Genomic DNA, 22,536 nt, shown 5'->3' on the forward strand with positions numbered 1-22,536 from the left:
TAAACTATTAATAATTTAAGAATTAATAATACATATATATATATATATATATATATATATATATATATATATATATATATATATATATATATATATAATATGTATAATATAAAAAGACAAGTGTTTTAATAAAATACTGAATACATAATTGAAGTTTATTATTAATCCTGTATTAATTAGCTTGTTACTTTTCAAACAGTATAAATCAGACAAATAGACGTTATTATTTTAGTATTTTTGTCGACGTGATTATTGTTCTTATACCTTCTATACGAGATACGAGCTTTTTTATGAATATACTTAAATTCTCATTACGATATTCTTGTAATTAAATAATATCTTCTTAATATATGTTCGAATGATGAATAAAAATTACATAATGTAAAATAACTAATACTTTATCTTCGACCATGATATTGTAAGTTTCAATATCATTTATTGCAACACCTTTCAAACAGACATTTTATCCAAGTATTTCAGTTGTTTCGACATATAACTACAATTACTTTCATAATGTTTGAGGTCACTTGATTTTTATTCCGCAACGCTTATAATATTTAATAGAAAGATCACGTCTTTAAATTAATCACGTACTTGTTTATTAAAAAAATATTTCTAGCACGTTTTCACTCGGTGTCAATGCTGTGTTTTTTTTATATTTCCGTATAACGCTTGCTGTTAAGAAATTGTGTATTTGAAGAATGTCTCTCACTATTGTAATTCCCGGATGACTAAAGTTCGTTTACGATTTAGTTTTTTTTTTAATTCAATTGTTACTTAACTTGTTGCTGCCAATGCACTCTTGAAAGCCGGTAAGGCGTTATTTACATGTGATAAAAAAATATTTTTATGGTTACAGTAAAGTGCCATATGTTTTGCTTTGTTTAAACAAATGGAAATCAAACTTTAGCGTTGTTTAACAAATTTCAACACCGAATAATGACAACTGAATTATAATTATAAAATGATACCAGTTTAATAAGTAACTTAAAAATTGTTATATTCCTCAGAGTATAAACTTCACTGACCTCGCTCTTTTTATAACTTTGCTAATTACGGTATGATTTATAATCGGAGAATAAAATGAGTGAATGTGCAATGGTACATAATAAATGTTTTAAATTTACAATCAACTTTTAAAAAAAGCCACATAATGATAAAAATAAAAAACCTTTCTCTCTAAGAATCAAATTTTATATTTATAGATTACATTATCGTCAGAAGTAATAAAAGATTATAAGGCGACTTTCGGTATGTGTTTGCCTTTGTATAAGTGATATCAGAACGGTGTGTCGAGACCCAATGAAAACTTAGTAATGTGGGTTTGTTTTGTTGATCAGCTGTTGGGATCAGCTGTTGGCAGGAATGTAAAAAAAAACAAGTTCTTGCCGAACCCGCGCCAGGTAAAAGTACCTTAAAAAACAATGAACCTGATTCATTCAAATACATCCAAAACTTTTAATGAATACAAAATGACCAAAAATGAAATATTATTTATAAATATAAAATAAACTTTAATATAGTAATTTAAGATCGATTTGTTAAGTAATTATAATAAAGTATAGTTTTAATGAAGAGGCGGACGTAATTTATATTCCTAAATACTAATTGTTTAGTTATTAAGCAATTTAATTTAAAATATAATAAAAAACCTTTAGCTGAGCTCATTTAAGTAGCAAGCGGTCGTGATGTATTTTTCTAAGTAAATATTATTGTTTGTGCTCAGAAATATTTTTTATTATATTTGAACCAAAGTATTATAAATAAATATATATATTATAATGTAAACAATTAAATTTGTCTATGTACTTATGTTAATTGTTTTCTGATTTTGTTGAAATTGAATTTTATTTCTAATATATTAATATTTATTTAATGAAATATTTTTTTAGTTTGTAGTATGATTAGGTCCTTGAACATTTATGTTGTCAAAATTTGGAACAGGGGTTATTGATGTTCAAGATAAAACTAAGATTGGATATTTATAATAAATAGGACGCGTGACAAGAAGTTAAAAAACAACTACCTACGTATACTGATAATCCTTAGAAGAGGCATTCAATATAATATTGTTAAGCAAAATAAAACTTATAAGCTATTGAAAAAAGTTTTAAGTATAAATATTTTCGTTGTTGTTGTTAGGAAAATAAATTGTAGAGCCGATACAGCCACGTAGATAGAACACGTGGATTCGACGAAATAATGTTTATTAACTACACATATGTATGTGTATTTAACAAATATTAATTCGTGGTAATAAACATCGTGAGAGAAACTTATTTAGATTTCAGCAGGTCTTGTCCGGTCATACGTATCTTTGTTTTTAATTTGTATTAAGATTTCATAGAGATAAAAAAATATATCATTTCATAGAGATAAAATTAAAACATGTTTGAACAGTTTTATCAAGTACCTATTTTATATGAGTATTTTGCTCTTAAAATGCTTAGGTGTGTCTCGGGGCGTACGTTTTGGACTGAGATTTCAATCTTCTCTTTCTTTAAGTCTCTTAATATTGGAGGTTCTGAAAAACATTTTAATTTTTTTTTTTTAAATATATATTTAGTTAATTATTTATCATTTTAATGAAATTATCTGGATCTAATTCAAGAATATTATACTACGGGTATATTTCTCTGAGTCTTCTAAGCATTTAATTTACACAAGTTTTCTTCTTATGGTTTCGTACTCACTGTCACTTGTCGAACTTCCTAGAGCTTAGTTCTTAACTCAAAGCAGTGCTCACAATAATACCGTAGTCCCTCGCCGTTGTTACTTTGTTGCCCACCCCTTTGAGTCTTATATACTCTCCAGTCAGCCAGTATTATTAAGTATTGTGAACATTGATAGACTTGGAAAGTCGTAATGTTTGAACCATTTGATTGTCTATCTTAGTTAATTGTAAATCTTACTTTAAAATGGAAACATTTTTTTTTCTTACATATTACACTTACATACACTTCAATACAAACAATAACGACCTCCGACAAAATATAAAGTTGACTTTACATATTATACAGCTTTTTAATGTTTCCTAAGTAACGAGAAACGTAAAAATATTGTTTTTCTTTTTACAACATAAAAAGTACGATTAAAACTTTTTCCTTGCAGATAAACTTGGAGTAACGATTAATACTATATATATATTTACTAAATTATTTTTGTCAGTAAAAAAGCGTTTACAATGTTGATTCTAAAAATAAATATATGGACCGAGGGACCTACGTAATGCGGTTAGTTACGAGACAGGAATAGGACAGTAGACTGATATATTTTCTTAACCACATACATATTAGATAAAGCACGACCGAAGGCTACAAACTGCGATAATTAAAAAAGGCATATAGAATGACTTTTTTTTTAATAAAAATTTTAATTTCCATTTGTAGTTATAAAACGAAGTCTAATATTAAAAAAAAAACTTTCTACGTGGTGTCAAAATTTATTAAATAAAAATAAAAGTTTGGAGGCGCCGGGTATCGATCCCGGTACCTCTCGCATGCTAAGCGAGCGCTCTACCATCTGAGCTACGCCCCCTGATGGATAGCAATACAAAATTTGCGTTCTTTTACTCAGAACGACCTTGTTCCTATAACGGAATTTATTTACCAGCAACTTTCACATACCATGTGATACCTTGTCAAGGTTCTATCTATTACTTATCTTATCCTAATGTTTATCGGCACTCAACATTAGATATTTTGTGGTAGCGAGGGAACGAATGCCCTAAATATATACTTACCTATAAATAGTGAAATCTATAATGATGTATATGCACTTGAAATTTAGAGAATTTAGTCTCGAAATGAAAAGGCAGACAGGTACCTCTACTAAGTAAGATTTATGCAAAATTTTGATTTTTCAACGGCACTAGATTTTTTTGACTTAAGGGTTATTAAAACAATTGTACAGAGTTTTGGATAACTATGGTGTTTCGGGTTGCGATGATTGTTTTTTTTTTAATTTTTAAAACCGAAATTGCGGCGTAATTTTTAATCCTTATATCTTTAATAAATTTAATATGTTATTAATTATTGAGCGGTTATAAATATTTTACTTTTACAATTAAATATGCTACCCGATGTGTAATGGCATATCGAGTATATAATCATATTCAGCGCCGCTTAAAGCTCAGCAGTTTCCTGGCGATTTCGCCCCTCCACCTCCTCAAAGGATTTTTAAGAGACCTTCTGCGCCTTAACGATGGTCCAAGACTTGTTCATTATCAGCGAGGTGCACCCAACACCAAAGTTTTTTCGGCTCCTGCTCCCTGGATTAAGATAGGAGTAATGGATGGTTAATGCTTATTCTTGGAATACCAATGACAGGTGCCTTTTTAGTCCTAATTTTAAACATTGAACAGTTCTAAAGCAATGATAATTACGCTATAGGTACTATAATAAGCATTCTTTTACAAATTCTGCCTTCATTTAAAACAAAAAATGGAACAATGAAAAATATTTTATGGTTTCGTAAGCATAAATCGAACACTTTCTAAATCGAATATCTTTTTGTCTGGTTTGTTTTGTTTAGCCGATTGTCTAAGAAAGTTATATATAATCATAATATATTGTAGGTACTAATCTTCTTATCTAATTGTAAGAAGTGTAAGAAAGATAGCTGTCTCCCTCTTGCAAATATGACGATGAACAAAGAAGCAAGGACTTACTGTCTAGCATTAAGCCAGTATATATGTATTATCTATGCATTAAGCTGCAGCGAAGATATCGAACGCGAGATAATGTTCTTATAATTAATATCTACATAATATTGAGCAAGTTTTTATAATCAAATAAATAATAAGTTCTTCTGTGCGGTTGTACTATGAAAATCAATATTCCATAAAGCTAAATTTAAAAAGACGTTACTTTTTATTTGCTATATAAGTATTAAAATAGTTGTCATTAAATTGCTTAATTGTATTTGTCTTGAACGGGGTTAAGATTAAGGAAATTCGCTGCGTCACAGCCCTGGGTATTCTTAACAAATTATAAAGAAAGGAGTTTAAGTTTATATCTGCTTTTTTATTACTAACGTTCAAAATAAAGTTATTACATAAGTATCTATTATGACTTTATTTCAGAAAACTATGTTCCCGGTACATTCATTTGTATCCTACATAAAAAATAAGTAGTTCTTATACTGGCTATTGTCTCGTTAGTTTCGGCTATGGTTTGGTTGAGAAGCTTTAAGAGCCAACCACGGGTCGGGGTAAGTAAGATTATATTGCGTTTTTCTGTTGACAAATTCTTAAAACAGAATGATACGAGTAGTTATTAAGTTAAACTTGTGTATAATTGTTACTTTTTAATACCATAGAGTCCAGTGGCACCCTACTCTAACATAGCCTTCTGGAGTACTGTCAAATAATATAGATACTAAAACTATAGTCTATTCCAACTACAAGAAGACAAAAGTCAAATAAACGACATTTGACTGCGAATTGACGCGATATCATTGGTCGAGAGTCCGAATAATCTATGACATTCATTACTGACTGAGTGAGTCACCCGCGAAGTTTCGCATTTATTCAAAAGCTCTTTAGGTATTTCAAATCTAATGACAGGTTTTGTTTTGATTTCATTTCATTGTAAACTGCAAGTAACTTATTTACATTAGGCGCCAAAATTATGAAACCTTATTTAAATGATTTTTTTAGTATCAAATAGTATAGATTGGTTCAATTAGAATTGGAGTTTGTCGATAGTAATTTACTTCAATTTTGTTCACGTTTTTCCGGAGAGTAACTTTTTTCCGCACTGTAAAATTAATTCTTTATTAAATTGTAACAACTTAGTATATTGAAATTAAGAATCCTCTTTTATTTTTGCACATCTTCGGCTGGACCTCTTCAAAATGAGACCATAACAGATTATTTAAGCGCAGCTATCATTCAATAACAACTGGAACTAAAATCGGCTTACGCTATAAATATATAAGATATATTAAGGGGACTACATGAGCTAAATGCAAGTTTTATAATGCAAAAAAGTATATGATCCAATGCAGTAAACCAAATGAAAATAATCTTCAGGATACATGCTAGTTATTTGTTATTTTGAAAACATTATGTAATTAATTTGGTATAATAGAAAAAAATCACAAAGAGTTACCTCTAAAAAAATCTTTTAACAAATAATAACTATACTTATATACATTCAATAATTCTGGTTTTTTGTCAGATTACTCTACAAGCAATATACTACTATACCTCTGTGTCACTTTTTTAGTAAAATCAATAGATTTTTTTAAAATTAGATGTTCTTATTTTCGAACAAAATTGCCGGCCGATGCCTGATGCTATATAGACGTGTCGATCTTTTCGCCGCATCATTACGATACGAGATATTTTTTTGTAATTTTAATTGTAAATTCATTGTTTCATGTTTTCTTATAATAAATATTATTCTTTCTTGTAAATAAATATATTAAGTTAAAATAGTGTAATAGTAATTAGGCATTTATTTTTTATTATATTATTTGCTATCAATTTTAATTGTGTAAATATGGGAAATAAAGTGAAACGCGTGAGGAAAACTAAAAAACGTTTATATAAATTAAGCGTCGAACATACATATGAACGATATTAAAAGGTAAGAGTATTTTATTAGTAAACATATTTTTTTTTATAAATTATGAATATTTAAAACATCTATTAGAAAAAATGTGCAATCAGTTCGCATAGAATCAGATTTTTCGAGCTATTCTTTAAATATTACGATAGAGTATTTGGTCAAAGCAAGGAAAACATCAATTGAGAGTGACTACTATCGATCCCAATAAACTCGAAGCAATATGATATTTTTCATTAAAAGTACTATGGGGCATATTTAGATTAAAATTTTAATTTTTTTGTAACGTCTGCCATATTGGATTGAATGTGGCAGCAATTCATGAATCGTGCATTGTCATCGAGACTAAATACGTGTGCCAACTTTCAGCTCCATAGCTTCAGTGGAAGTCATAGATAATACATATATGGTGGAAGTGGGTGTAATATTGATTGCAAGATTCCAGGACATATGTACATACATTCATACATATAAGTGAAATTAAATAAAAGATTTTAATAAAAAAATTAACACTAAATCTTTTTTTTTGTAGTACCAAATATAAATAAAAATATTTTAAGTTTAATTAAATCAGTTTTATTTTTTAATCATTTTCGAATAACAGTCAAAAGCAATACAAATAATTCTAATATCATATCTATTTTTCTGAGATTTATGATTTAACCTAGTATGATTAATCTAGTTAACCAATTTTTCAACCAAATCGACTTGACGACATTTTTTTCTAGTAAATATTTAGATGTTTTTTTTTTTAAATTGAATATATATTTTTTCTTTGTGAACCGATATTAATAAAACGAACAAACACTACGTTATATGTTACCCCATGGTTACTACACTACAGATTTCGAACATTTATGATTTTATTATATAAATAGATTATCAAACTTTTATAAAATGTTAAAAATTGGTATGTTTTAATATTTAGTATAAGAACTAATTGTGGTATAACAATATAAATAAAAGAAAAAAAAAAAGGTTAACACTAACTGTCTATTTTATTGTATACAAAATATAAATAAAAATATTGTAAGTTTAATTGAATCAGTTTTATTTTATAATCATTTGTTAACTACCATCGAAAGAAATAAAAACAATTCTGTTGTCCTATCTATTTTTATGAGATTTATGTTTGATCTTACTTCGCTCGGTTTGGCGCCATCTATTAGAATATTTGGGCGTAACCTCGTTACCTCGCTTAACCATTAGTTCACGGGCTTGCCGTTTTTGTGTGTGTGTGCGATTCTCAAGGGCACTTAGCTCTTGTAGTCCTCTTAATCAAAAACTCTGGTGTAGTGCACAATATAGCTGAGCTATTAGCAAATCGAATTAAATACGTAAATATGTAATATAAGGCTTGTTTATCTTTATTCCTACTTAGATTGGAATAGGCTATAGATAGTAGTAATTATTTTTATGATTTTTAATCGTGTTATCACTTTTTCTGCAAAAAAAAACGACCTCATCTGTGGTTATTATTAGATATTATAAAGGGTAAATATATTTTCTTATGTTAATAAGGGCATCATTGAACATCATATTCAAATTGCATTTATTTAAAAAAAAATAAAACCTATTGTTACCATATATTAATTATTAAATGTATTAGTATAAAATTTAAATACAAAAACATAACCAACAAAATATATTTAATTGATTGTAAATATTTTTTACAATTGCATAAGAGGCATTTAAATATAATTTAATTATTTATTTTAAATGTTATGAAAATATATATAAAAACATTTTAAAAATAGCATTAACAGTATTAAATTGTCTTCTATTTCCTTTCCAAATACCGATAAACACTTACACTTTAAATTTTGTAAAATATTACTTGTATGAAACGACCACATATACAATTGAATTTCTATTACTTTATTTTTGTACGATAATTGTTTTTATGAACAAAAACTTTAATTTTCTCCTTGTAGTAGTACCACTTGTGCGCCCTTCCCCACAGCGTCTCCTTGCTTCAAGTTGGCAATGTCAGCTACGACGCCATCTCTCGGTGACCGCACCACGTATTCCATCTTCATAGCGATCACAACGAACAATGGCTGCCCCTTTACCACCTTTAAACAGTTATAACAGAAAATATCATCTTATTACTTTGAAGAACACTTCTAAAATGGATTTAAAATATTGTTTATAAAATTAATTTAATTATTTTCATTATTCATTCCTGCATATATATATAATATTAATATAATATTATTATTATTTATTCCACCAATACTTTTAAATTTCTGAACAGATTTGAATGTAATTTGAAGTTATACTTATTTTAGCGCGTTATGAAAAAGTGATGAGAGTGATTTTTATCATGTGCGTGCACGGGTGAAATGAAAACTACGTGTTGAAGTTACTCGCGATACCGCCAATTAAGTGCTCCAAATAAACAACTTCACACCTTAAACCTCCATGTCACTTACGACTGCGAAAAAGGCGAGCGAAATACATTCGGCAATTTTAATCGTTTTCACGTTTGCCACACTATGTATCATGTCTTGTACTGTGTGTAGGTTATACCTTATTTTACAATGTTTAATTTACAAATTTAAATGACTGTGTGAATGACTCCTTTGACTCTGTGAGTGTTATAGTAGTGATGAAAAAAAAGAAGAAATTACATTTATTTTATTACATATTATTGTTAATAAGTAATCTATTATTATTTTAATGTTATTTATTATTTGCATATAATTAAAATCTATTTTAAATTACGCCAAAGAAGTGTAACTTCGCACGCATTTTTTGATTACATGAAATAACATAAATATTACAAAACTAATATAAAGTAAGACGTAGCTACGTAAAGTTTCATTTAATACTCGTTACTTAAGCAGTTGTAGCACATTCGCGTGGAATATATATACTTCATTATGTTACCAATAAGTTCCAAATATTATATCCAAAGGAAAAATAAAACACTGAGCACTCAATGCCCATGAGAGAAGAAAAAAATTTCGGAACTCTAAAATTTACCTCATACGTTACTAATATCAATACGTTGCATTCAAATTTTACATTTTAATATCACAATATAATGTTCAAGAATAGTTGAATGGCGGGTGAAAAGTTTTACGTCGATTTCTTTCTATCATCAGTGATTTTACATTTGAAAGAAGAAGACAAAGCATTGTGTAACCATACAACCGTTGTACGGGGTTAATGTGTAGTGCCTCTATAGAGAATCGTACCTTGTCGCCTTTATTAACCAATACCCTCTCAAGGACACCGGGAGTCGGAGAGGAAGCGCTATCCGCTGAAGCGGTCGCGTCTGCTGCTAGCGCTTGGAACTTCGGACGTGATAGATTCACTACTGTTTGACCATTCTGTAAGCAAAAGATTATTTAATAAATAATTAGATTTGTATACACATACTTTTTTGAAATTTAATTATTAAAAAACAACCTGAGTACATAACCTTATATACATATAATATATGAGTCACAGTGTTTTCTGAAACTGGTCGTGAAATAGAGATATTTATTAAACAATGAGAGATTATTAAGTCGCGATTACTGAGTAAAATTACTGAGATATGCTGGGAGGCTGAAATATAAATATAAGATATTTTTAAGCCAGAAATAGAAAAACAAAATTATAAAACCAAAACACAAGAAGTATAAAAAAAAATATCAAAATAGTTTCGGAGGAGAAGAATTACGAACACAAAACACTGGAATATTATATATAAAATTTTAAAAATATTTTACTTTAACATAATTAAAAACACAAATTAGTCACAAAAAAAATGTTATGATGCAAGAGTAAATCTTTTATCTTTAATTACGGTCGTTTTATACAGCTATTTTGGCAGGAAAATAAATACAAATAAAAATATTTGTTATTACCTCATCATAAACATGTACTTCGTTCTCGTGTGTCAACAAACCGACGTTGCTCGTTTTGTCACCAATTTTGGTGATCAATCTGAGACCTTGTTCTGTTGTCTGTACGTGCGCCTCAGCCGGTATGAATTCTCCGTCGTTTACTTTCACTAGATATGCATTCGGAGTGCTTTCAAATTTAACCGTTACATTTATGTCTGAAATGAAACAAATATTTGTATAAATTATGGATCGGAGTCGCAGAAGCCAGGCGGAAATAAATGCGGTAAAAAATAAGTTAATATTTGGTTTGATTCTAGACAGGCGGTAAGTGAATATTATTCTAATAAGTAACCTCATTATTACAACTATCACATCGTAATTTGTGAGATACATTATGAGAGACGAAATATGTACTATTCCGCAGCGTTACTACACATTTTACAAAAATATTCTGTTATAATCTCGGCCCGTATTTGTACAATAAACTTGTATTTAAAACAAGTTTACCGATCCTTACAGCCTTACAGCTTGTAAAATGCAAAACTATCGTCCGTTTTTTTAAAACATAAGGCTCAGGAACTCTTGAATATACTCTCATGACTTTAATATTGTTAACACGTTAAATAGTAATAGATACGTATAAAATTAGAATCATGGTTTGTAGAATTCAATAATGTTTGTCAACATATCTTGAGTAAAATAGGTTTAATTTATTTCTCTTAGTCTTCCGACGTGGAACTTTCGTTGCGACGGATCTTTTTTTTAACAATTCCTACTTTCGTCCAAATTACTTTTATAAAATTATATTTTAATGATCAATATATTCTACGTTACATAATTGATACCACAAACAGTGAAGAATTTAAAGCCATTTTTTTCATTTAATTATGATAAACATAGAAACCGCCAACAAAACAAAGATTTTTTTAGTAACGACATAAATCGATAATCGATACTACATATCAAATAGTGCAAATAATCGAATCGCTTATCTACTTGTTACGTTGTAATCACTAGTTCCATCTGTCAATCAGCGAATAACTCGTTGCACAAAGTATATTGTGCGTGAGACGATTAAGAGTAACGACAGCAAAAAAATACTAATTAGATATATTTTTTAAGTTTATTTAAATAAAACGCCAATAATTAACGTAGGGGGGCGCGCCTTCGTAAGCGATTAGTATTATTTTATAATTGAGTTATAGATGACTCCCATTAAAGGGGCCGCAGCGCATTTTACACGCGGACAAGTTAATGAGAGTATCTACACAAAATTATAATAGACCAATTATTTATAGAGCAACCTATCGCCATCGGTAAACAATAAACATTGTATCAAACGTAAGTTTTATTCAAGGATGTCATAGTTTTAAAATTAATACAAAAACTAAAAATATATATTAGTATTCTAGGAATGGTTATTATCGGATTATTAATATGCTCTTAGTACACATTAAACATAATTTTACGGTAATTTAGATCCATTGGAAACTAATGTAGAATACTAATTGACTAGAAAACAACTTTTACCTATTCAATATTATACTATAAGGATTTAAATTCAAAATTCAGAAAGTGTTCAGGACTAGAAATGGATACATGAATTATACAATGGAGAAGTAACTATTGAAACTATATTTTACTTAAACAGCCAAACAGAATGTTTTAACAGTATAAAAAGTATAAAGCAAAGAATTTATAATAAGGATAAAGGATGAGGGCTTTGTGCAAGTCCGCCTGGATAGGTACCACCCACTCATCAGATATACTACCCCCAAATAGCAATACTTAGGATTGTCATATTCTAGTTTGAAGGATGGGAGAGCCAGTGTACTACACAACAACTACTACAGACACAAGGGATATCTCAGTTCTCATGATTGGTGGATATATGTATAATGTCTATGGTCTGTTGTGACTACATGGACCATAGGTGGTCCATTACCCACACCTATGCTACAAAAAGAATACAGGCAGTCCTCGTACTTACGGTATGTTAGGATCTAGAAAAAGGCGACGTTAATCGAAACGACGTAAGTCGAGACATATTAGATTGCTTCGTTTTTTTCTTCTTGCTATTTCTTGCTATGACATTGACCTCGCGACAATTGTATTCTCCTATGCCGGAATTCGAAACAATTGACGTATGCTTGAGGAATAGTGTCAAAATATCGTTCGACGTAACTCGAAACGACGTAAGTCGAGGACTGCCTGTATACGTTTTTTTTTATAGCAACCCCAGAAGTAATTATAGAATAAAACTTACCAGTCTCGTCAAACTTCAAATGCACCGTCTTTTGTAGGTTATAATTCGGCCTCCATGCATTTGGAGTTACTGAGATTCCTTTCCACGAGTCATTTGAAGAAACATCGGTCTGAGATTTTATTAACTAAAAACAAAAGTTATATTCATTAATAATTATTATAATAAAGGATTAACTTAGTTATTTTTAGATAAAATTTATTAGTTACGTAATATGAACCGTAATTTAATTTTCTACTTTAGTAAACTTTAGCTTTTCTTATTTTTTCGCTATAAAAATATGTAGGTATCATTTTATTTTGTATCTAACGAGTAATAAATGAGGCATTATAAAAATAAGATTTGTATAGATTTATTCAAAAACAATTAAAGTACTGTTATAAGTCTACTTCTAAGGCAGATAGAGCGCGCCGAATATTATTATGAAGCAATAAAATTAAAAGCGACTGCAAATTGTAATCGATTTTTCATGCTCCGCCTGCCTTTTGTTTTAGATTCAACGTTACAAAAAATTATAAACTTTAATTGATTAGACTTCCTAGAATCACTCGAATAATCTTAATTTACATAATCTTAAGTAGGTTGTACCGTGAAGAACCGTAAAGAAACTTAGTAGTTACGTGTTTTCCTACAATTAAATTGCATGTCACAATAACTACTATTTTAACGCAATGTTTTTATGAATACGAGAAGTAAAGCGAAAATTACTTTATAATTTAATAAATCTTGTATAATGACGATAAAACGGTACTTCGAAACAATATAGCTTGTACTGATTTGATTAAATAAAATAAGGCATACAGTATGTATTAGAGAATTATAATTACATGTCCCAGTGCAGCTTGTATGGCTTGTTCCTCGCCGAGTTGCGAGTCGGTCGGCGGGAACAGCTCCGCTTCGTGCTGCGGGATGAACGCAGTGTGCACGTCGCCCGCTACGAACGCGCTCGCACCGCTCAGGCGCAGCAGGAAGTTCACGTTCGTCTCCAAGCCAGCTACCTACATTATAATACATCTATTAATGGAGGTAGTACACTTTGTACATAAATATTCGTGGAAAAATTAATTTACATTAAAAGGGGACACATTACACAAACAAGGGGATTATTTACACAGAAGTCATTTACGGATTGATCGGTTAAATTATTTTTAGTTAAAGATTTATACAATTATGTATTTATTGCCTGCATATACACGGAGACTGCTCCTGAAACATACCTGTATTTATCGCTCTTCGAAATAATAATCTATAGAAAAAAGTAAATACCAAGACTATTGAATTTACTTAAAGAAGTTATTCTTGTAGAAGAAGTTATATGTATATTTCAGGAAACAGTTGATAAGTATTACAAAGGAAATATTTTAAACATTCTAACGTACTTGGTATTCGGAAAGTTTTCGTCTGGTTTTAAGAAGCGCTTCATTACGATCCCTGCCCCATACGACCAGTTTAGCAATCATGGGGTCGTAGTGAACAGATACTTCTTGCCCCTCTCTGACTCCAGTTTCGACCTACAAGAATAATACGTATTTATATCATCCGTATCAGTTACACGGGTTTTGAGAAACAGTATTTATAACAATCTTCGGAAGACTGACCTAAGTCAAAATAAAAAATGATTTATTCAATATAGAAGCGTTAGACTTGCTTATTGAAATGTAATGTTTGAGAATTTCTTAACAAAAACAAAATAACTATTTTTTTATTACAGAAATACTCTATAAGTCAAGCAAGTACATATAAAGTTATGTTATCATAAATATAAAGCGAAAAAGGTTACGAAATTATTTTAGGTTGGGAGAATATTGATGATTATTTAAAAATAATAAAGCAAGGCCAATATTCAATCAAGGTCCTATAAGAATAAAATGTATTTTACTAGGTGTTTCTAGGTATTACTTTAGATACTCTCGACTTCAAACTTCAGCGGGGTACACCCATTTGTATCAGGGAAACAAAGTACTGCTATTATGCAATCAAAACAATTCGAAAAGTTACAGACATAAGCACAGCTAAACTAGTTTATTTTAGTAATTTTCAAAGTCTTATGTCCTATGGAATGTTCCTATGGTTTCGTTCCAAAAATGCTTCATTGCATAGTTTACTTGAATAAAATACAGAACTTACAATCCGCAAGGTGAAACTGAATGAATTATAAGTGCAATATTTGACTCAAACATACATATAAAGTTAAAAAAAACTTATAAATTACTAGAAAGGAAGGGCAAAGCAGCATAGTTAAAATCTTTTTTACTGTTTGACTTCTAGAAATGTTATAGAATGAAAAATGATCAAACACCAATGGTTTTTTATGTGTGTGTACTTTAAAGCACTGTAAGATGTACTTACTCGCACGTTTTCTTCTGGTGTAGGTTGGGTAAGCCTGTGTAGAGTTCCAGCTCGAGGCAGGAATCCTGCCCGTGGTTCTTCCGCGTATATCCTGCACTCCACAGCGTGACCGCGACGGACTATGTCCTCTTGAGTCACTGGGAGTGGTTCTCCAGCTGCTATCCGCAATTGCCATTCTACTAAGTCTGTACCTAAAAGTTTATAAAAATATATGTAAACTACTGTTTTTCGACTGGTCGTTCAATTGTCTTTATAGTAATAGATCAGATCGGTAATAGATGAAATCTTGAAACAATTATGATTAGAAATATTTATTTATATTATTACAGGTTATCGGCGTGCATGAGTGAATGACGCTCGTACTTACAAGATTTCTTAGTGTGCTCGAGACGATTGAGAATAAAGGCAGTAAAAAAAAACAATAAAATTATATTATATTTATAATTGAATAAAATCAATTAGATTTTTTCTTTTGGTATTGATGAAAATACAAGAGAAAGCCAAATTGTAAAATTTTCAATTTGCATTTACACTATTACAATAAATGAATAATCTTCTTTCATCTGGATAAATAAAAATGAATGTTTGTGTGTACAGTCGTTAACAGTTTTCCTAAGCCGTCGATCCAATTTTTCATAACGATGTATCGTACGCCTGCGAGAGTTTCTAGTCCATAAAAACAAGGATTTTTATTTGATGTTTGTGCATTTGGCAGAACGCCTACTCGCCTAAGTACCTGTTATCATTTCCGTAATGGGGTGTTCCACTTGCAATCGCGTATTCATCTCCATGAAATGAAAGTCATGCGTCACTCGGTGTAGAATGAATTCGACGGTGCCAGCGCCGACGTAGCCGACTGCTTTAGCAGCACGCACGGCTGCCTCGCCAAGGGCTTTACGAGTTTCTTCGGAAATACCGGGCTGGGAAATTATATATTTTTTATTCACTTTGATATTTCGTAATTCGTTGATGTATGTTTTATTATTATTTACATCAGAATCGTAAGAGATTATATCGTAACGAATAAATAAAGCAGCAGTCTATAAATATAATGTCTTTACTGCTGGGAATATTACATGTATCCTCTCAACAAACATTTGACAGGTCGCCACAATGTGCCAACTGTAACTTTTGGTTCTATAAGCTGGTCGCCGTTACGCCGTTATAACGTCGACATCACCAAGAAAAGGCCCATTTTATACGACTTAGTATCCTATAAGAGTCATGTAGCCGTCGCATAATTTACTTTTTGGTCGCATAGTGGTCGTATAGAGGTCGTGCCGCAGACTTAAAGTGTTTATTACCGCTGCTTTACGACATTTGATCGAATACCAGTATCTAACACGCTTCTTACCAGACTATATTTTTTGTAAAAGTGACAGGATAAAATATTAATTGTAAATTGAGTTTGAAAGCTGTCACGAACAAACTTAATTGATTGTGAACATTATTTTTTATTTATTCATCTCTGTTTATGTTTACTTCGAAACTCATGTTCAAGGAATGTTAATCTGATGGGAAATTAACTTTATCGAGTTTTATGGGCTAGTTTTAACTATATAATGAACGCGCTAGTGTAATCAATTAAATAAATAATATTTTATTGAGATTTTTTAAAGCAAGTTTTAAAAATTACTGATACACGATTTAAAGTGCAGGACAAAACCTTTATACAACTTCTAAACGACGTTTTAATTTATGTTATTAATGGATTTGTAAATATTCCGCCATAGAAAACGAAATTAGAGTTCAATTTAGTAATTGCCAAGTGTGTAAAACCTTTTTATTTGATATAATTATTGAGTATTTATTGGTTCAGCTGTGATAAAAAATGATACGTTATAATGAAAAAAATATACGAATACTAAATCAGATTTTATTACATTAATACGTTTTCTTGGATCTTTTGGAACTGATCCGGGTATCCTTTCGTTAAGAATTTTGTTTAGGTCCTTCAAAGCAGTTTGTGAAATGTTGTAATTAATTGCCCATTTTTTTAGATTATAACGAAGTATATCATTTTCATGGGCTTTATTTGTGCTATCATAATCGACTATCACTAACACACAAATTATCAAACATTTCGTCAAATTCGTCTACGTTTGAATTTACTTTTATAGAGCCACTAAATGCACTTTCTGCGCTTCGATTAATACGTAGCTCAGAACTCACAAAATTTTATACGGAACCATATCCAGTTAGCCTACAGTTAACTTGTCGCGTACTTATATTCGATATAAGACAATTGGAGGTAAGAAATGATGCATAGGTTTTTTTATCTTTCCTCTTAAAGTGGAGACTTTTTTTTATGTTTGCCCAGCTTTTTTTATCCATTTCAACTCTGTAAAATTATTTTTACGAAGACGCAAATGAATGGCGGTGTGTGTAATATTTAGTGTATTTTAAAACTCTTATAGGACATTCAGTCATATAAATGTCGTAAAAAAGTCATATTGACTTTAATTCGTACAGGAGTTTTATACATCACTCTAATACGACTATAGTCGGTATAAAAGTCGCGAAGACGTTTCTACTGCCACAACGCTGGTTACACGACTAAATACCGTGTAACAGTTGTATAAAACAGTCGTATAGAAGTTTCTAGGACGTTTTTACACGACTATAAATCGAATAAACTATCAGCGGAACTAAATCGAATAACAGAATAAAATTACTTCTATACAACGCTTATACCATTATTAGTTGCGTAATTTCTTCTTATACGACAAAAATGTTTGTTGGCTAATAGGTTAATTATAAAAGAGTAACTGACTTTGTTGTCCTTTATTTTATTTTTATATGTTGATTTATTATTATATGTGAGTCGAGATAGGCCAGTGATTAGAACGCGTACATTAACCGATGATTTCGGTTTCAAATCCAGGCAAGCACCACTGAATTCGCATCGGAGCAGCGTGGTGGAATATCCTCCAAACTTTCTCCTCAAAGGGAGAGGAGGCCTTAGCGCAGCAGTGGGACATTTACAGGCTATTAATGTAATAATGTAAATGTTGATTTATTTTCGGTTGCATCTAAATTAGATAAGGAATATATACAAAAAAAATGCTTTAGGCTTCTGGTTTGTGACTCGTTACTGTCAAGCATATTATGATGTTAATTTATTTATGTATATTATCGTATGTACATACATAGAAGTATTTAATTAAACTGAAATAAAAAAAAAATGTAACAGCAGATTAAATTACTAAATTATATACTACTAGATACTACTAGTTAATTTACGCAAGGCTATTACGTGACAAGCTTTTATGATTAAAGAAATTGTGTATAATGAGGTTATAAATAGATAGTTAAAATTTTATTTTCTTTTTTTTAGAGCATTTAAATAAAAGCTTTTTTTTTAAAAGTATTTTTACTTTGAATTTATTATTCTTATTATCATCGCATTAATATTATTATGACGTAATGACGTCACAAAGATTCTTGAATCTTTGAAGTGGGTTTTGTGGTCACGTGATATTTTGTTCGTATTTTTTCATTATATATATTATATATTCTCATATATATAATTTAAAAATGTCATTTAGTTGAAAAGGAAAATATATACTTCAACTGCCCAAATGTCATCTTTAGAATGTAATGAGAAGAGTTCCTCAAATTGTAGTATTTTGGAATGTTAAATTTTATTATATTTCTTAATAACTATTTTTTATTTTATACAAAATAGGTAGGTGAACGGGCCAATGGGCAACCTGATAGAGGTCACCACCGCCCATGGACATTGGTGCTGTCAGAAATATTAAACATCCCTAGCATCGGCAATGCACCGAATGCCTTAGGTACCAACATGTTATGTCCCTTGTGCCTGAAGTTACACTGATGCTTAATTTAAGAACAAAACAATGGAAAATGAACATACCGCTGGTGCTTCTTCAATAATTTTCTGATGCCGTCTCTGTACAGAACAATCTCTCTCAAATAAATGAACTGCATTGCCGTGCATGTCGGCAAACACCTGTAAGTTTCAAATTCAATATAAAAACTTAAATAAATGAATTAATATGTTTATATTATCAACGAAACAATTTTCTGCTAAATAGTACTTCATAGTTTAGAGGATTTTATCATTTATATGTCTAGATAGACTGTCAAAGCTTTCTCAAGCTGTGGGCCACTAAGGTCACGCACACTAGTATAGTAGTATGACGACGGCGATTGTCAGCGTAGTAGTCACGCACACCAAGATAACAAAGTTGGCTCATTTGTTTTAGTTCTTTTGTAGAGTGACACTCTATATAGATATACAAATAATTCTAGTTTAGAGGATTAGTGTCGTTGCACTAAAAAGGCAGGTAACATAAAAGAGAGGTTACAAATGTTATCAATAATATAAACCATTAATAATTTATTTTAACACATAAACACTGTATATGGCTTCATTGGATTTAAATATTTTTTTTTCATTATGGAAAAACTGAAATAAATACATGTTAACATAGAATTATATTATGTTATTTTTTGCTTTTGAAATAAAGCAATATTTTAAAACTTTTTAAATTATAATGTTACATACATATATTATTTATAATAGATAAGATTACCTGTACTTCTACATGTCTGGGATCAGTGATATATTGTTCTAGAAGCATATTATCATCACCAAAAGATTTAAGAGATTCTCTCTTCGCAGACTCCAGTTGCGATAAGAAATCAGATTCAGTCATAGCAATTCTCATACCCTGTAAATATATTTTATAAATGTATGGGTATTTTTAATCTATTTCTTTTTTAACGATAGGCAATTAATTCTAAGCCTGATGAACAATATTGAAGTGGTGTGATTAGTTATTTGAGATAAATAGTGCTTATTTCTGGATTAAATCTGATCTATACTGTGATTAGTAAACCTTTAGCTTAGTCTAAAGTTTTCCAAATTGCTTACTGCTTAACAGTTGTGGTCTGAAATAATCTACTTCAATAAACAGAATATCTAATGTAAAATTGATTAGTCTAATCATACAGGGGGCCATATCTACTAATAAATTATCACTTTATAGCAATTGAATTTTAAGTAATTGTTATATCATAACAGTTATACATTAGTAGAATTAACCCCCAGCTTTTTACACTTTTTTATAATTTCCAGTTGCACAAGCAAACAGAATAGTCAATATATATTTACCCATTTTAAGGCAGAGTAACACATACTTAGGTGTTAGAATTAAATAGAAATATTATTTTATTACGCTGATGAATCACAATTATAATGTAATTGTATTAGGAAGATTAATTTGATTATTTACAATAAAATGTATGCAAAACCACAGATTTTAAATTTATAAACAATAATTATAAATGAGAACCATAGACTGACATTTACTGTAATTGATTCATAAAAAAAATTGTTACCTTGCCTCCACCACCGCGAACGGCTTTAATCATTAATGGAAAGCCAATTTTTTTAGCTTCGGCCTGTAATTTTTCAATGCTTTGGTCTTCTCCATGGTATCCTTTTACTATGGGCACACCTGCACTAGACATGATTGCTTTTGATGTGCTACAATTTAAAAAATACTTGTTACCTATGAGAGTTCCATTAATTTTGGTACCAAGATTTCCTTTTTTTTTCAATTTAATATAAATTGGCAGATTGGCACATGGATCACCTGATGGTAAATGGGAACCATTGCATGTAAACATTGCCATTGTAAGAAATATTAACCAAACATTTTATTGTTTGTTAGTGTTTTGACAATTCACCAACCCAAGGAAGTAAGATCTTATGTCCCATGTGCCTATAATTACATTGGCTCACTCGCCCTTAAAACCAGGACCGAGCTATTTAAGTATTGCTATGTAGTAGAAAAAAAACAAATACTCTTATTATTACTTAGGAATTTATGAGGTTTAAATAATAATAATAAATATAAAATATATTTTAAAATTAATAATAATAATGTAGGAGAATATATGATGAGAGGGTAGTAATTACAATAGGCTAACCTAACCAGGCTGGCTTATACAAAGACCAACTGCCAAGTAAATTACTTTATATATTTGGACCAACATTGTGACATACCTTTTAATACCCATGTCTCTTATTGCTGAAGTTGGAGGACCAATAAAGATGACATTTTCATTCGCACACTTTTCACAAAACTCAACATTTTCTGATAGAAATCCATATCCTGGATGAATGGCTTGACTATTAGACTTTTTGGCTACTTCTATAATCTTTGCTGCATTTAAATAACTCTGAGAGGATGGTGCCGGTCCAATATGATATGCTTCATCAGCCTGAAATTTTCTTTTAAATATAGATCATACTTTTATCAAGTAAATTATTAAATCAGTAAGTAATAAAAACGTACCATTTCCACATGCATTGCATGTTTATCAGCATCTGAGTAGACTGCTACTGTTCTTATGCCTAATTTCTTAGCTGTTCTCATAACCCTACATGCTATTTCACCTCTATTGGCTATCAGTACTTTATCTATATGCCTCCATTGTATGTCTGATTTGAGCTGCTTCGCATGATTAAATCTTACACTATATGGAAGATTTAGAGTTGAGCTGGAGAACAATAATTAAAAATATAATTATTTTCTAAATTAATGAAAATAATAATAATAATATATAACTTACCAAATCCTATTTAATTTATTTAAATATGACATTTTGTCTAATTAGTAATTAAAACGAGCAGAATTATCTATAATAACGTTATCGTTATGTGGGAAGGAAGATAAGAGTTTTTGGTTGCCGAGCCTCTTCTCCGATGTAATGCAGCGAATTATTTCGATAAAACTGTACATCTACATGTGTATGTAAATAATCTGTGCGTACAATTACTACGTTATCGTCATACATGGTAATAATCTTATTCCTTATCTTATAAATAATTCAGGAATAACATTTGGTAATGATAATGAACGAAATGTTCAATAATTGTTGTTTATTTGTTTCAAATTTAAGTCAAGTGTCAATGTCATGTATTTGTGTGACGTTACTTTACAAGAAAAGGCGAAAGTATTGCAATACACAGCCCCGTCATCAGTTTTTTTTTTAATCAAATGTCAAATGACAGATCCTGCAATATAAAAAAAATATTATAAGTACGTTTGCAATGGTCCTCGCAATCATGCTAAGTGGTATTTCTAGGCCTGTTCATAGGTTTTTTTTATGTATTTTTATTAAACACCTATTAATAATAATCTATAACTTGCATGTATATATATTGCATATACTAGCATAGTTAGAACGCCTGAAAAGGAGAATAAAAAGGTAAACATTGTCTCCAGCATAATTATATGATAAAAAGTTTTTTTTGTTTAATAGTAATCGCTGGAAAGGTCTTGATCTAAATTTATGCCTATTCAAGAATGCAAGAATGCAAGAGATAGATCATTTTTTGGAGTAGTTGTTGGCGATTATAGAACAAGCGCTGGTTATTAGTTCTTAAGTTACAATTGGTGTATGATTTATTGCAGAAGACACAGTAAAATTGAATCTTAGTAAAAGTCCTGACTTCATTGAAATTATAAACTAT

General features: G+C 30.1%; 2 protein-coding genes and 1 non-coding gene across 8 annotated transcripts in view; all 3 read right to left on the minus strand.

Annotated features, from left to right (window-relative positions):
• LOC113392652 (probable serine incorporator) overlaps nucleotides 1-7,259 on the minus strand; it is a 62,535-nt gene extending 55,276 nt beyond the window's left edge. For all 6 annotated transcript variants that reach the window (XM_026629190.2, XM_026629189.2, XM_026629187.2 and 3 more), the window contains exon 1: nucleotides 7,250-7,259. The gene's annotated coding sequence lies outside the window, so the exon portion shown is untranslated. The remainder of the gene's footprint in view (nucleotides 1-7,249) is intronic.
• On the minus strand, nucleotides 3,465-3,537 carry Trnaa-agc (transfer RNA alanine (anticodon AGC)). Its single transcript has one exon. It is a non-coding gene; the product is annotated as a tRNA-Ala (tRNA).
• A 1,167-nt stretch (nucleotides 7,260-8,426) lies between the features above and the next one.
• Nucleotides 8,427-21,937, minus strand: LOC113392639 (methylcrotonoyl-CoA carboxylase subunit alpha, mitochondrial). Its single transcript, XM_026629164.2, has 14 exons — nucleotides 21,633-21,937; nucleotides 21,356-21,560; nucleotides 21,064-21,281; nucleotides 20,394-20,541; nucleotides 19,586-19,723; nucleotides 18,904-18,999; nucleotides 15,760-15,943; nucleotides 15,024-15,214; nucleotides 14,054-14,185; nucleotides 13,502-13,672; nucleotides 12,678-12,801; nucleotides 10,433-10,626; nucleotides 9,776-9,910; nucleotides 8,427-8,647 (listed from the first exon to the last, which is right to left on the minus strand). The coding sequence occupies exons 1-14, from the start codon at nucleotides 21,662-21,664 to the stop codon at nucleotides 8,489-8,491; spliced, it is 2,127 nt and encodes a 708-aa protein (XP_026484949.2). The 5' UTR covers nucleotides 21,665-21,937; the 3' UTR covers nucleotides 8,427-8,488.
• Between the last annotated feature and the right edge of the window lie 599 nt (nucleotides 21,938-22,536).

The sequence above is a fragment of the Vanessa tameamea genome, chromosome 5, assembly GCF_037043105.1.
Source record: "Vanessa tameamea isolate UH-Manoa-2023 chromosome 5, ilVanTame1 primary haplotype, whole genome shotgun sequence".
NCBI classification, from domain to species: Eukaryota; Metazoa; Arthropoda; class Insecta; order Lepidoptera; family Nymphalidae; genus Vanessa; species Vanessa tameamea.